Source organism: Sceloporus occidentalis, unplaced genomic scaffold, assembly GCF_023333645.1.
Source record: "Sceloporus occidentalis isolate IW3139 unplaced genomic scaffold, rSceOcc1.0.p SCAF_92, whole genome shotgun sequence".
NCBI classification, from domain to species: domain Eukaryota; kingdom Metazoa; phylum Chordata; class Lepidosauria; order Squamata; family Phrynosomatidae; genus Sceloporus; species Sceloporus occidentalis.
The window spans coordinates 3,034,120-3,048,460 of NW_028317072.1; the positions used below are offsets into that span (position 1 = coordinate 3,034,120).

Sequence of the window (14,341 nt, forward strand, 5' to 3'; positions counted from 1 at the left end):
TCTGCTAAAAGGGGTCATCTGTACAGCCCCAAAGAGATGGACATGGCACATAGGCATACACATTTCTGCAGGCAGATCATAACACAGAAACACCATGATGGATCTTATTATTATTATTATTATTATTATTATTATTATTATATTCCTCCAGCATACTATTCCCACAGTGACCAACCAGATGTCTATGGGAAGGCCACAGGGAGGACAGGAGGGCAGCAGGACCCCCTGGCTCATGTTCTTGGCATGTTGCCTCTAATACTAGAAGCAGTTGGACTACCACCCTAGAGACCAGGGTTCAGTTCCCAGCTCAGCCATGAAACCCACTGGGTGACCTTGGGCAAGTCACATGCTCTCAGCCTCAGGGGAAGGCAATGGTAAACCTCCTTTGAACCGATATTGCCAAGAAAACCCTACTGTCTTAGTGTTGCCATAAGTTGGCATGATTTGAAGGCACACAACACACACACACACAAAATATGCAACCATGATGGCTAGTAGCAGCTGATCATTCATGTGCATTAGACTGCTGCACTGTTGCAGATTCATCCAAATCTGATAGTGTAAGGATCTTTATTCACATAGCAGCTGGCTGAAAACAACAGCTACTCTCAGAGTGTCTTCAACGCCCCTTTGTTTCCTCAGTGTTTTGTGCTTTCCAGTTGCTAATCATTTATGATAACCCTAAGGCAATTCTGTCATGGGATTTTCCTGGAAATATTAGGAGAATGAGAGAATATGACTTGTGAGAATATGACTTGTGAGTTTCCATGGGTGAGTAGGATTCAAACCCTGGTCTCTCAGAGTCCTAGTCCAATATTTAAACCACTGCACTACATTAACTGTCTCTATATGCTGCTGAAGAATAATGGGCATGCCTAGTACTCATTATTTAATATTTTGGGGATGTACAGAAAGTATGTAGAGATCTATCAATAGCACGGATACAAGAAATAGTTTTCCATATAGTCAGGGACAAAATGGTGTCCCAACATTTGGGAAATCAGCTGAGAGAAAGGAGAATGACTTAAAGATTCTTTCCAATTTTAGGTATCTTTCAGGACAATTTGTGCAGAAATACACATGGCTTTTCTGCACACATTTTTCCTTTAGTCGAGAGTGTGCTTGGTTCAGAAAGCATTGTTTTCTGTGCAACCCTGCCCTTTACCACTGCATATATTTCTGCATCAAAGATTTGTCTTGAAGGATGTCCTGAAGTGTGGATCGTGCACAGAATCCCTTGTATTCTTGAGCAACAAAAATGATTCATTCTTGCATATGAGGACAAAAGAAGCAAAGATTTGCAAGAGATCATAAAGGATTTCTGACTCCCAGTAGTTTAACAATAGCAACAACAAAATTACTTTGGGCACTCTAAATTATACTGCTGAAAGAAAGAAAATTGGAGTGTGTCAGAGGAAAGGATAAAGAAAAAATGGATTTTGTGTATGTAGAAGAATTAGGACTTCCATTTACTGCTTCAGAAAATGTGAATTCTTCAAGGTGGTTGACATCGGGGTTTTACTTGAAAACAAAGTAAATTATGCAAGCCTGAAATCTGTCCACACCTGTAATCTTAGAGGGGTGTGTGTGTGTGTGTGCATGCACGCGCACATACACAATTGTGTTATTGCCATATATTTCTTTATTCCAGGCTTCTTTCCCAAATCAAACACATTGCCCACCCAAAAAAATCACTAAAAGTATTGTACCATTTTACAATACTGAGCTCAAATCTGTTATTCCAGAGGTGACACTGAGAGGATCTTTTTTTTTTTAATACTTTTATTAAATCACATATAAACACATAACAACACATACATAAAAATACTAAAATTGAAAAAAGATTTTCTATGAAGTACAAATTATTTCCGTAACCAAGCCTTATACAGGAGTATTTGTTTACCATACTTCTTTCATAGTCCATTTTCTTAAAAATGTTCAGATATCTATTTCAAAAAAAGACTATCAAGATACAGACTACATATTATCATTGTCTAAAATAGTGTCTATTTACTACTATATTACTCTATTATTATATTTCTAAACATAAATCTAAAACACAACTATGACAATATTAGACTAAGATGACACAGTTCTTCCTACTCTGTGCATGAGAGTTTTACTCAATATTTCCTTTGTTTCCTTATTACTAATAATATAATATAAAAAAAAACTAAAAAAAAATCAAAATGTATTAGCTACTTATTAATTATTTGCAATTCTGAAAATAACCCCAATTTTGTTATGTTTTTTAGGCAGTTGTTTTAAAGTTATATTTTACAATTAATTGCTGTATATTTATAGAGGCTGTTATAAGAGAAGTCATAAAGTACATCTTATTACAGATTGAACAAAAGTTGTAATTTACTTATCTAGATTATTCAGTTTTTTAAACCCTCTACAAACACATCACTTCTTCCTTGCTGTAAGTAACTTAAAACATCTTTCCAGTCTCTATAAAATTCATCCAGATTTTCATTCTTCAGTAAGCGTGATAGTTTGTCGATTTCTGCCAGTTCGTATAGCTTTGTGATCCATTCGTTCATCTCTGGTATATTCTTCTCTTTCCACCTGCGAGCCAACGTTAATCTTGCCGCCGTAATCAAAAGGAAAATAATTCTGCCATGTTCCTTTTCTAAATCAAAGTCTAATATATTTAACAAATAGGTTTCCGGCCTAAATTTCACTTTGAATCCAAATAAATCACGTATTATCCTATGAATTTCCTGCCAGAATTTTTTTACTCTTGAGCATGTCCACCAGCTATGGTAAAAAGTTCCTGTCTCTTTTTGACACTTCCAACATTGGTTTTTGATCCCATATATCTTTGCCAATTTATCAGGGGTCATATACCACCTGTAAAACATCTTATAATAGTTTTCTTTGATATTTTGGCATCTTGTATATTTTAACCTCTTATTCCATGTATACTCCCATTGTTTTAATTCGATATTATGACCAATGTTCTGGGCCCAAATTGTCATATTAGCCTTAATAGTTTCAGTTTCTAATTCAATTTTTAAAAGATATTTATAAAGCTTTGATAATAATCCTTTGTTGCCTGATTTTAATAGTTTCTCTAATTGAGTTTCCTCTGTGACAATGGATTTTTCTTTTTGGTCCATTTTAAATCTCTCTCTTAGTTGCCATCTTAAGTACCAGTGAATTTTGTAGTTTTGTTTATTGAATTCTTCCTCAGTTTTAAACCTTAGTTCGTTCTTATCCTTAGTTAATAAATCTTTGTATCTTAACCAATTTTTTACAGATCCTTTTTCTCGCCAAAGGAAAGCTTCTTGAGGAGAAGCTTCCAACGTAATTTTTCCCCCAGTTTTTTTCCTAGTTCTTTTCCAGATCCAGAGAAGAGGCCTTCTTATACAGTGGTTATTAAATTCTCTGTCTACTGATTCTTTGTTATAATATAGATAAGCGTGCCAACCAAATGCTATGTTCCCACCTTCCAGCTTTAAGAGTTTTTTGTCATTTAGTTCCCACCATTCTTTAATCCAAACTAGACAAGCCGCCTGATAGTAAAGTTTTAAGTCTGGGACATCTAGTCCACCTCTTTCTTTCGCGTCCTGAAGTATTTTCATCTGTACTCTAGGTTTTTTGCCCATCCAGATAAATTTTGTCAAATCTTTCTGCCAATTTTGAATTATTTTGTCTTTTATTATTATTGGAATTGTTTGATATAAAAATAATATTTTTGGTAAGATGTTCATTTTTATACAGGCAATTCTTCCTAAAAGAGATAATTTTATAGATTTCCAATTTTCTATATCTTTTTTAATTTGTGTCCATAATTTATTATAATTATTTTTGAATAAGTCCGCATTATTTGTAGTAATCTCTATTCCTAAATATCTTACTTTTTTTACTATTTTATTTCCTGTCACCTTTGTTATTTCTTTTTCCTCACCTTTATTTAGGTTTTTAGTTAAAATATTCGTTTTACCTACATTTATTTTTAATCCAGATATTTTTCCAAATTCCTCTAGTTCGTTATGTAATTCATTAATACTTATTTGTGGATTTTCTAAGAAAAACGCTAAATCATCTGCGAAGGCCAATGTTTTAATATTTAGGCCCTTATTAAAAATTCCTTGAATTGATTTGTTTTGATTTACTTTCCTAACTAATAGTTCGATTACCATAATAAATAATAATGGGGATAGTGGGCAGCCTTGTCTAGTACCTTGCATAATACTTACCGGTTTTGTTTTTTCTCCATTAATTATAAGGCAGGCTTCTTGATTTTTATAAATGGCTTTTATCCAATTCATAGAATCATAGAATCATAGAATCATAGAATCGTAGAGTTGGAAGAGACCACTAGGGCCATCCAGTCCAACCCCCTGCCATGCAGGAAATCCAAATCAAAGCATCCCTGACAGATGGCCATCCAGCCTCTGTTTAAAGACCTCCAAGGAAGGAGACTCTATCACCTTCCGAGGAAGTGAATTCCACTGTCGAACAGCCCTTACTGTCAGGAAGTTCCTCCTAATGTCTATGATTCTATGATTCTATGATTCTATGATTGTGTGAATTGCTGTCACAATTGCTGTCACATTATGAATGTTCTATGGATCAGTCATAGAATCTGCAGAGACAGTGCAGCTTCTGCAAGGAAAGGAGGCAGTCACTTTGGCAGGGAAAATTGTAATAGCTTTAAATCAGTCTAGGTTAAACTGGAACTGAGAAAAGGAAGAACAACAGGTTCCTTGGCTGCTTTAAACACTGCCAATATTCCATCTCAATCAAAAAACATGGGGAAAAAATCCAGTTAAGCACATAAGTAAGCAACAAACAACAAGGTAATCCCAGTATAAATAACATAATTGTATCAATTGCCAATCTAGTTAAATTCTTCTACTGTACTTTTCAGAACATCTCTTTTTGTCTCTCTGATGTTTCTTCAGATGCATTAATTCTAAATGTGGTGCCAGGAATATAACAGCAAATCTCTGCAAAAAAGAAAATGAAAAAAAATACCCCTTCTAACCACTCACTAGTATTGTGATCTTGTTTTCCTACAAATCCAACACTGATCTTTCTGATCTTCTTTTGCAAGATTTACACAGGCAGCAGAATGAAGTGGCTGAACATTGAGGAGATGCCAGAATGAGTGATACCATTCAGGCTCCAGGTATGAAACCAATCTTGATTGCAGCCTCATGTAAAATAAATAAATAAATAAATTTCCACAAGTAGAAAACTAACCCTTAGAAGGAAAGATTCGAAATATTTAGAATATTCTAAATATTTAGAGTAGAAAGGGTTTTTTCAGGGCACTGATATCTTCTGTGTTTCATTAAACCATCTCATGAAACATGTTCTGACCTCAACCAATGATTCTCACCTCCATCCCCCTTGCTTTTTCTCCACACACTTTCCCCAAATCTTCCATGACTCTCCCTTTGGGTTCTTCTAGTTACACGTTAGAGAACAACTTTTCAGAACCTGACTCAAAAGTGGAAATGCTCTTTCATCCTGAGGTCCAAATTCAATTTCAAAAGAGTTCATAGTGCTCTTTCTGACAATTTTCTTACACTGGTTGAGCTCTTTTATATTAAAATCTGTTAAAGCTAGAACCAGAAGAATGAAAGAAATAGGAACACGATAGTCACAGGGCTGATCCCAGATGTTTTGTTGCCTGAAGTTAAGCCCAAAATGGCCTCTTCTCTCATTCTGACAGACTGGAGCCAAATGGACTGGACACTGAGCCTTCGTTCCACAGTGTCAGTGGCAAGGCATTTCCTTGCATGGCTCTAACATCTTGACATTACATCCCTTGGATAGTTTTCAAACAATTTTCTACTGTTGCCTGCCCTCCAGCATCTGATGCCTGAGGTGACCACATCGAGCATTGCTATATTTCACTTCCTCAAATCTGGCCATATAATTTGCACATTATGCAGATTATTCTAGTTATGGAAATCATTCTAATCTATATTCTAATTATAACCCACCTCAGAACAAATCTTGCAAAAAACAAAACAAAAAAAACCACAACAAAACCCTGTGGGCTTAGGGTCACCATAAGTTGGAAACAACTTGATGGCATGCAACTATGACTGCTGTACAAAATAAGCACATTAATTTTTGGGTTTTTTTTCTTCCAATATACTTGAGCCTCCATACCATTCTTAATAGTAACCATTAATCTGAGATAATCAGTATAGAGTAATGTTTAAAGTACTGGATTTGGAACATAGAGACCCAAGTTCAAATCAGTGCTTGATTTTGGATTTTACCATGTAACCATAGAATCATAGAGTTGGAAGAGACCACAAGGGCCATCCACTCCAACCCCCTGCCATGCAGGAACTCTCAGTCAAAGCAGCCTGGACAAATGGTCATCCAGCCTCTGCTTAAAGATTTCCAAGGAGGGAGACTCCACTACACCCCAAGGGAGTGGGTTCCACTGTCAAACAGCCCTTACTGTCACAAAGTTCTTCCTAATGTTGAGATGGAATCTCTTTTCCTGGAGCTTGCATCCATTGTTCCAGGTCCTGTTCTCTGGAGCAGAAGAAAACAAGCTTGCTCCCTCCTCAATATGATTTCCCTTCAAATATTTAAACAGGGCTATAATATCACCTCTTATCCTTCTCTTCTCCAGGCTAAACATCCCCACTTCCCTAAGTTGTCCCTCATAGGACATGGTTTCTGGACCCTTCACCATTTTATTTGCCCTCCTTGGGACATGCTCCAGTTTCTCAATATCCTTTTTGAATTGTGGTGCCCAGAACTGGACACAATATTCCAGGTGGGGCCTAGCCAAAGCAGAATACAGTGGCACTATTACTTCTCTTTATCTAGACACTATACCTTTATTGATGCAACCTAAAATTGCATTGGCCTTTTTAGCTGCCTCATCACACTTTTGACTCATGTTCAACTTGTGGTCTACTTGGACTCCTAGATCCCATTCACATGTACTCTCATTTAGCCAGGTGTTCCCTATCCTATATCTGTGCATTTTATTTTCTGCCCTAAGTGCAGTACCTTACATTTCTCTGTGTTGAATTTCATTTTGTTAGCCTTGGCCCAGCTTTCTAATCTATTAAGGTCATTTTGAATTTTGATCCTGTCCTCTGGGATGTTAGCTGCTGCTCCTAATTTGGTTTCATCTGCAAATTTGATAAATATATTCCCAATTCTGTCATCCAAGTCATTGATAAAGATGTTGAATAGCACTGGGCCCAGGACAGAGCCCTATGGGACCCCATTGGTCACTTCTCTCCAGGATGAAAAGGAGCCGTTGTTGAGCACTCTTTGGGTTCAGCCAGTCAACCAGTTACAAATCCATGTAACTGTTACCTTGCCTAGCCCACATTTTACAAGCTTGTTTTCGAGAATGTCATGGGAAACCTTGTCAAAGGCCTTACTGAAATCAAGATATACTATATCCACAGCATTCTCTTCATCTAACAAGCTGGTAATTTTATCAAACAGATAAGATTTGTCTGGCATGACTTGTTTCTCTGAAACCCATGTTGACATTTTGTAATTATGGAATTGCCTTCTAGATATTCACAGACTCTCTGTTTAATGATCTGCTCTAGAATCTTTACTGGTATAGATGTCAGACTAACTGGATGATAATTGTTAGGATCCTCTTTTTTTCCCTTTTTGAAGATGGTGACAACGTTTGCTCTCCTCCAGTCTGCTGGCACTTCTCCTGTTCTCCAGGAGTTCTCAAAGATTATTGCCAATGGCTCTGATATTACATTAGCCAGTTCTTTTAATACTCCTGGTTGTAGTTTATCTGATCCTGGAGACTTATATTCATTTAGATTAACAAGGTATCCCTGTGCTAACTCTTTAACTATTCTGTGCTGAATTCCCCTAATTTGTCTTCTTCTCCATTATCCTCAGGTTGAACACTCTTTTCCTTTTCTGAGAAGACTGAGGCAAAGAAGGTGTTGAGTAATTCTTCCTTTTCTCTGTCCCGTTAGCATTTTGTCATCTTCTCCATGCAAGTGGCCCTACCATTTCCTTATTCTTCCTTTTATTTTATTTATTTATTATTTATTTATGGTATTTATACCCCATCCTTCAGCCCTAAAGGCTATCAGAGCGGCTTACAATTATTATATTTAATTAGACCGTTCCCTGCCCTCAGGTTTACATTCTAAAAGACACGACACAAAAGGAGAAGGGAATGGTGTTGGGAAAGGGGATGATGTCCAGTGGTTATTCTCTCCCTCAGAGGCCTGGACCAAAGCAGATGGACTGGAGGGAGGACTCTTCTTCTTCAGGCTAGCCCTGGTGGAGCTGGGCCTGCCTGTTTACTCCTTCACAGGCCAAAGGATGACAGTTATCATGGAGGGAGGGACATATGCTGCGGACATATCCCAAAAAAGCTCATTTTATTGTTCTTAACCTCTCTAGCAGGCCTGAATTAATTCTGCGCTTTACCTTTTCTGACTTTACCCCTACACGTGCTCGCTATTTCTTTGAATTCCTTTTTGGTGATTTCCCCATTTTTCTATTTCTTATATATATTATCCCATCCATCTTGAACTCCCTTCTCTTTTAGTATTTCTGACCACAGGATCACCCTCAGTACTTCTCTAAGTTTACTGAAATCCGCTCTCCTAAAGTCTAGAATGCATGTCTGACTATGTCTGGCTTCTCCTTTCCACTGTATAACAAACACCAGGAGAACATGGCCAGTTCCACCTAATGATCCCACCATACTTCTCTGTGTGACATTCCTCCATCTGTCTGCCTCCTGTGTATGTGAAGTGACCTCCTCCTCCCCAGCAACTTCCTCTGTGTGGTTCCCATCCAAGACCGTTTGTTCCGTTCTGTCCAGGGAATCCTCTTGCTCCCTAGTGACTCACAGAAGCTCCACCCCCTCAGCAACAAGCAGACTCCCTAGTTTAAAAAAAATTCAAACACTCACACTCAAAGTGGCTGCCCAGATACTTCTCTCCTTCTCCTCTCTCCTCTCTTCTCATGGCCACCATTACCTCTCAGATAGCCTGGATTACATCCGCTCCCTTGCTTTTTCTGTATAATGGCTCACACTCCTCACTTGCCTTTCCCTCCTACTCCCTCTCTATCTCATGTTCTTGAATTATGCCCGTCACTTGCTTCTGCCACTGGCACCACTCACTTTCCCTTACCTCCTACTTCCCCCTCCATGTTGCACCCTTGCAACCTGCCATCCCCTTTCTTCTTGCTATCTGCCACCAATATCCCCCACTCTCACCTCCCTCCTATTCACTTTCTCACCTCACCTCATGCCCTCTCAATGCATCCCTCTGTGCAGCTTATTCTCCCTTCCTTTCTGTCTGAAGGGCAGACTTGTTCCTTGCAGAAAATTTCACAGAAGTTTCGGCATTTTGTATTGCATATCTCAGCATCGATAAGGACTTAGGGACTGTACAAACAGCCCCTAAGGGGCGGCTGCTGCCTCTTTACTGGCTGGATTGGGGCCGTGGTCTCTGCATGCCGTGGGCCTGAGACGGCCTCCAGAGGGTGCAAAAAGGAGATGCAAAATGCAGCTCCTTTTTTGCACCCTCTAAAGGGCATCACAGCCACAGTGGCGCGACTTTGTGATGCCCTTTTGGTGCTGCATCATCTAGATGCAGTGCCAGGGCTGCACAGTGATGCAGCGCACTGTTTAGAATGGTGCACTGCATCATGGTGCAAGTGGGACAGAGTCATGACATCCAGCGTGCGGATGCTCCACCATGACTCTGCCCACAGGCTGGCACTTTGTGCCCATCTGTACCGGGCTTTACTTTTTAAAATGAAAGCTTTGAATGCAGGCCAGCTTGTGGTCCAAATGGACACTTGACCTACCTAGAATCAATCCACGTAAAACCTTGCTAAATTGGGGTATAGCAACCCTAGCCTTATCACTCCACTAAATGGTAGGCCCAGTCTTGTTTGGCTGAACTCCTTGAAGCCTTTCTTCTCTCCCCCCCTTTCCCCCTTATCATAACTGCTTCTCTTCAGGAGAAAGATCTTTGTTCCTGACAGATAAGTATGTTAAACTGTACCATTCTGTCCTTAAATATTTGTCTTTCATTTCTCTACTCCTTCTTCATCCTGTTCTTCACAAGCAGCTCTATCATAAGCAGCATTTGGCAGTAGGATTTCTGAATATGTCAGTTTACTCATGAAAAACTCTCTGTCCTTGACAAACAAATGAACATGAGGCAAAGTCTTAAAGGACCTCCAGATCTGATTTGATGAAAGCACCCAAGACCAGGCTGGTTCAACGTTTGGAAATGTTACTGTTTGGGGCTACAACCCATAACTTCCACCAACAGCACAGGCAGTGGAATTGTTGAGCTGCAGTCCTAAAAAAATAACTTTTTAAGTTTAGGGTTAAGTTCAGGGTTATACCTTTTTCCAGTCAGTTCCAGCTGATCAGGGGCTGGGTGGGGTTACCAGATAAATGGCATGACTTCACCACCAATATTGTGAAGCAGGAAAGACTGCAAGATACCTTTGCTCTATATTCCTCCAAGGGCGGTTGCCACCACCCACATACTATTAATGATAGGCCTTATTTTATATTTAATAGCTTCTCATCTGGATACACTGGAATCCAGGCTTATGTCTTTTATATATGGAGAATGCCAAGCTCCTTCTCCAGAGCTTCCTTTAAACTCCAGGTCAGTGTGTTCTCCCAGCAGTACAGCACATAAGTGAAGCCAACTTGAAGGCTGGGCAAGAGAATGAAAATCAACTCCAGATTCTAAACGAGTGCATTTATTGAAGAATCAAGCAGAGAGACTGTAGAAATAAAATGCTTAAAAATGAAAAATAACATTAACATAGGATTAGTTGCTGCTGCTGCTGTTGCTGCTGCTGCTGCTGCTGCTTCTTCTTCTTCTTCTTCTTCTTCTTCTTCTTCTTCTTCTTCTTCTTCTTCTTCTTCTATTTATTTGTATCCTGCTCTTTTCCCAGAACTGGGACTCAGAGTGGCTTCACAATATTAAAAAGGAATACAATTAAAGACATAGAAAAGGGGTGCATTAAAAAGGAATTAAATTATTACAATGTTAAAATAGATAGCTATTGAAAGAATAAAATACATTTTTAAAAGATAAACTGTATAAAACACTTTAAAACAACATCCCAAGCCGGTACTAGAATGTACTTAACTAACCCAATGTACAGAAGGGTAAGTCCACATAGGACTCTGCAACTGGGACATAGAATATTAAATTCAGCTACTTGATGGGGAAAAAGTATACAGACATTTAATTTTTAACGTTTAAGACATATGGCTGAGAAAACTTAGAACAGTCTCAAGATTCTTCACACTTTGGAACTTCATTGGGGAAAAATCATTTGCACATGCACACCCCAAAATGAAGTTTTTCTGCAAAGAAAACGTGTTGGGTTTTTAAAGGGGAAAGCACTTGTAAATTCATGTAGACTTTGCAAATGCATTACATCTTGCATGTAAATCTTGCATGCAAATGTTGTCAATTGCAAAAAGCAATATTGTGTGCAGAAATCAGTGTACCCTGTGCAAAAATGCTGCATTTTGCATTGGAAACATGTTTTCTGTTCCCCAAAAATATAATCTGAAAGATGTTATTAGTGGCTAAGGGAAGAACATACAGGAGGTCCTGCATGGTGTAGTGGTTTGAGAGTTGGACTAAGACTCTGCAGATCAGAGTTCAATTTCCCACTCGGCCAGGAAACCCACTGCTCTCAGCCTCAGGGGAAGGCAATGGTGATCCTGTTGGGATGTAGAGACGAGCTGTGTCTTGCGTGCACACCTGCAGAGTTGATGCGCATAGGCAGGAATGTCTAGAAGAAGGTCTTTGTGAAGAGTCTGAGCTGCACAGAAAAATTCCTCCCACACAAAGGCTGCAGCCTTGAGCTCCCAGCTTGAAGAAATGAATCTCCGGACAGTGAGACTTCACTCAATATGAGGGCTTTTAATCTTTGTTGCAGAGCTATATACAAAGATTACAGTGAGTACCAGACTTGAATACTCACAACTATACAGACCAACAAAGTGCTTTGCCAACCACCGACCACAACAACCCCAACAAAGGAGATAGTACCCCTTCCTTATATAGATGGTCTTCCTGGAGGTCATGTGACAGCTATGCCACCAATGAAACCTGGCTGGTTTCATACCCTGTACCTGTTGCATCAGAATACTACCCATGATGCACCTCTGGATGGCTTCAACTACTGTGCATGTTGCATCAGACTTCCTATGATGCACAGCTCACCAAATGGTGACTCATGCACCTGCCACTTGAACTGTAGTAACCTCTGCTCCAGTTCCACCTAGTGGCCACATCCATGTCATTTTCCAGGCCAGGGTGCAACATGGTCTTCACAGAACCTTCTCTGAACAAATCTTGGTAAGAAAACCTTATGATAGGTTTGTCTTAAGTTCTCTATGGCCTGTTACAGACAGCCAAAATAAAGCTGCTTCGAGTCACAGTGGAGGCATGGTGTTTCAATGATGCATGAGTCCTAAGAGTCCAGAAGCCACACCAAAGCCATGCTCCAGTCCTTAGGGCTGGAGCGTGGCTTTGGTGCAACTTCTGGACTCTTAGGACACATGCATAATTAAAACACCATACCTCCACTGTGACTCGAAGCAGCTTTATTTTGGCTGTCTGTAACAGGCCTATAAGTCAGAAACAACTTGAAGACATACAGCAGCAAAAATCAGTAGTGTCTACCCTAAATTTCTAGACTTATAGATGAGTACATACAGTGTATATGTTTTCACCTCTGCTGTAAATAGCAGTCCAGGGAGGGAGCACACTATTTGCAATGGGAAATTGGCATGAGGAGATCATGAAGAACTCCCATCACATTGCTGCTGGTGGTAGATTTTTAGGGAAAGGAAAAAGGTATTGGGAGAGGCAGTTACAGATCTTGTATGCTTCACAAATCACGGCCCTGACAAAGGAGATGGAGACAAAATATTGACGAGGGAGCAGTTAATAAGCATTATAGCATCATGGATGAAATAAATGAGAACCACTCTAAGGTGCTTTGTGCTTCATGCAACAGCATGAACACATTGATCTACTGTGACTGTCACTCTTTATCTGACTAGGAGATTGATGCCTCCAAATACACAGTGGATGTGGAGCAAGGGACTATTGGCTCTTTCACTCTTCACAGTTTAGGCACTATGATTCCACTTTAACTACCATGCTTGCATCCTATGAAATCCTGAGGGTGTTGTTTGGTGAGGCACTATTGTTCTCCAGCTGAGAATTTTAAATATTGTTTCCTGAACTGCAGATCCCAGAATGCCATAGGATGCTGCCATGGCAGTTAAGTGGAATCACAGTGCTATAACTGTAAATTTTGGAATGCTCATGGAGAAACCTGTGTGTCAGCAATCTCTGGCCAAATGTTTGAGTACATATATCTTTCCTTCACACTGACGTTAATTCTAGTATTTTCACAGTGTCAGCTGAGAGTGAAGCTACTGTAAACACAAGAAGATAGGAACATAGGCCTGGTACATACTGACTCTTTGCGGCATCATGGCGACATGCTAGGGTTGCCTCGGGGTGGCATGTGTCCAAACAGTGCTGCGTAGCTGCAATGCCATCGCACCGTCTCTGGTGGTTTGCGGCAGCACAATTGCACCGCAAAAAGGAGCCACTTTCGCACGCTCCTTTCTTGCTGCGCAGCAGCATCCCACAAATTGGTTGCTGCAGCACTGCTGCAGAGCAAGGAGAGGCGCCTCCCTGGTGCCTCTTTTTGGTGCTTTGTACTGCACCATAGGAAGATCACTTCTACTGCTTCAGGTCCATGTAATCCACTGTGGCTAACTCTGAATGGCAACTCCAAGTGCCAGCCAGGGTTCTTTCCTAGTTTTGCCTAGAGATCCCTAGAGTACCCAGGTGGTCTCCCATCCATGTACTAATCAGGACCAACCCTGCTTAGTTTCTGAAATCAGATGAGTTCAGATATGTTCAAAACAGGGTAGCAAGGTCAGGGCTGTCCCTGGCCCTGAGGTTTCAGGACCAAAACCTGAAGCCTAAATATGACATCTTATGGTGTCATAGGGTGATGTGGTTGGACCTTGGCCCTGAATCCTGTTGGAGCTTTATACTTGTGTAACTGGTCAGTTATATTTTTAAAGAAGAGCTGTGTTAGTCTCTTGCAGCATAAAAAGAAGGAAGGAAGGAGAAAAATGTGTCAGCACCTTTAAGACTAACTGGATTTTCTTTCTGCACAAGCTTATGCAGATATGAACCTACTTCTTCAGATGTAGTACTGAATTGTATTCACGTCTCAGGTTTAAAGCATGTTTATACAGGTGAGGGAGTGAGATAGAATGTAATATGATCCAGAAAGATGCAAGCCATGACTCTTG

General features: G+C 39.9%; 1 protein-coding gene across 5 annotated transcripts in view; it reads left to right on the forward strand.

Annotated features, from left to right (window-relative positions):
• LOC149284481 (beta-2 adrenergic receptor-like) overlaps nucleotides 1–14,341 on the forward strand; it is a 93,041-nt gene that overhangs the window by 25,532 nt on the left and 53,168 nt on the right. Inside the window, exons 2-3 of one of the 5 annotated variants that reach the window (XM_089496697.1) lie at nucleotides 5,069–5,143; nucleotides 7,876–7,921. The exons of 3 other annotated variants lie outside the window; for them this stretch is intronic. In XM_089496697.1, coding sequence (XP_089352823.1) covers nucleotides 5,069–5,106 — 38 coding nt within the window. In that variant the 3' untranslated portion in view covers nucleotides 5,107–5,143; nucleotides 7,876–7,921. Of the gene's footprint in view, nucleotides 1–5,068; nucleotides 5,144–7,875; nucleotides 7,922–14,341 lie in introns of those variants that run through there. One more of the 5 variants, XM_089496696.1, reaches the window with a different exon arrangement.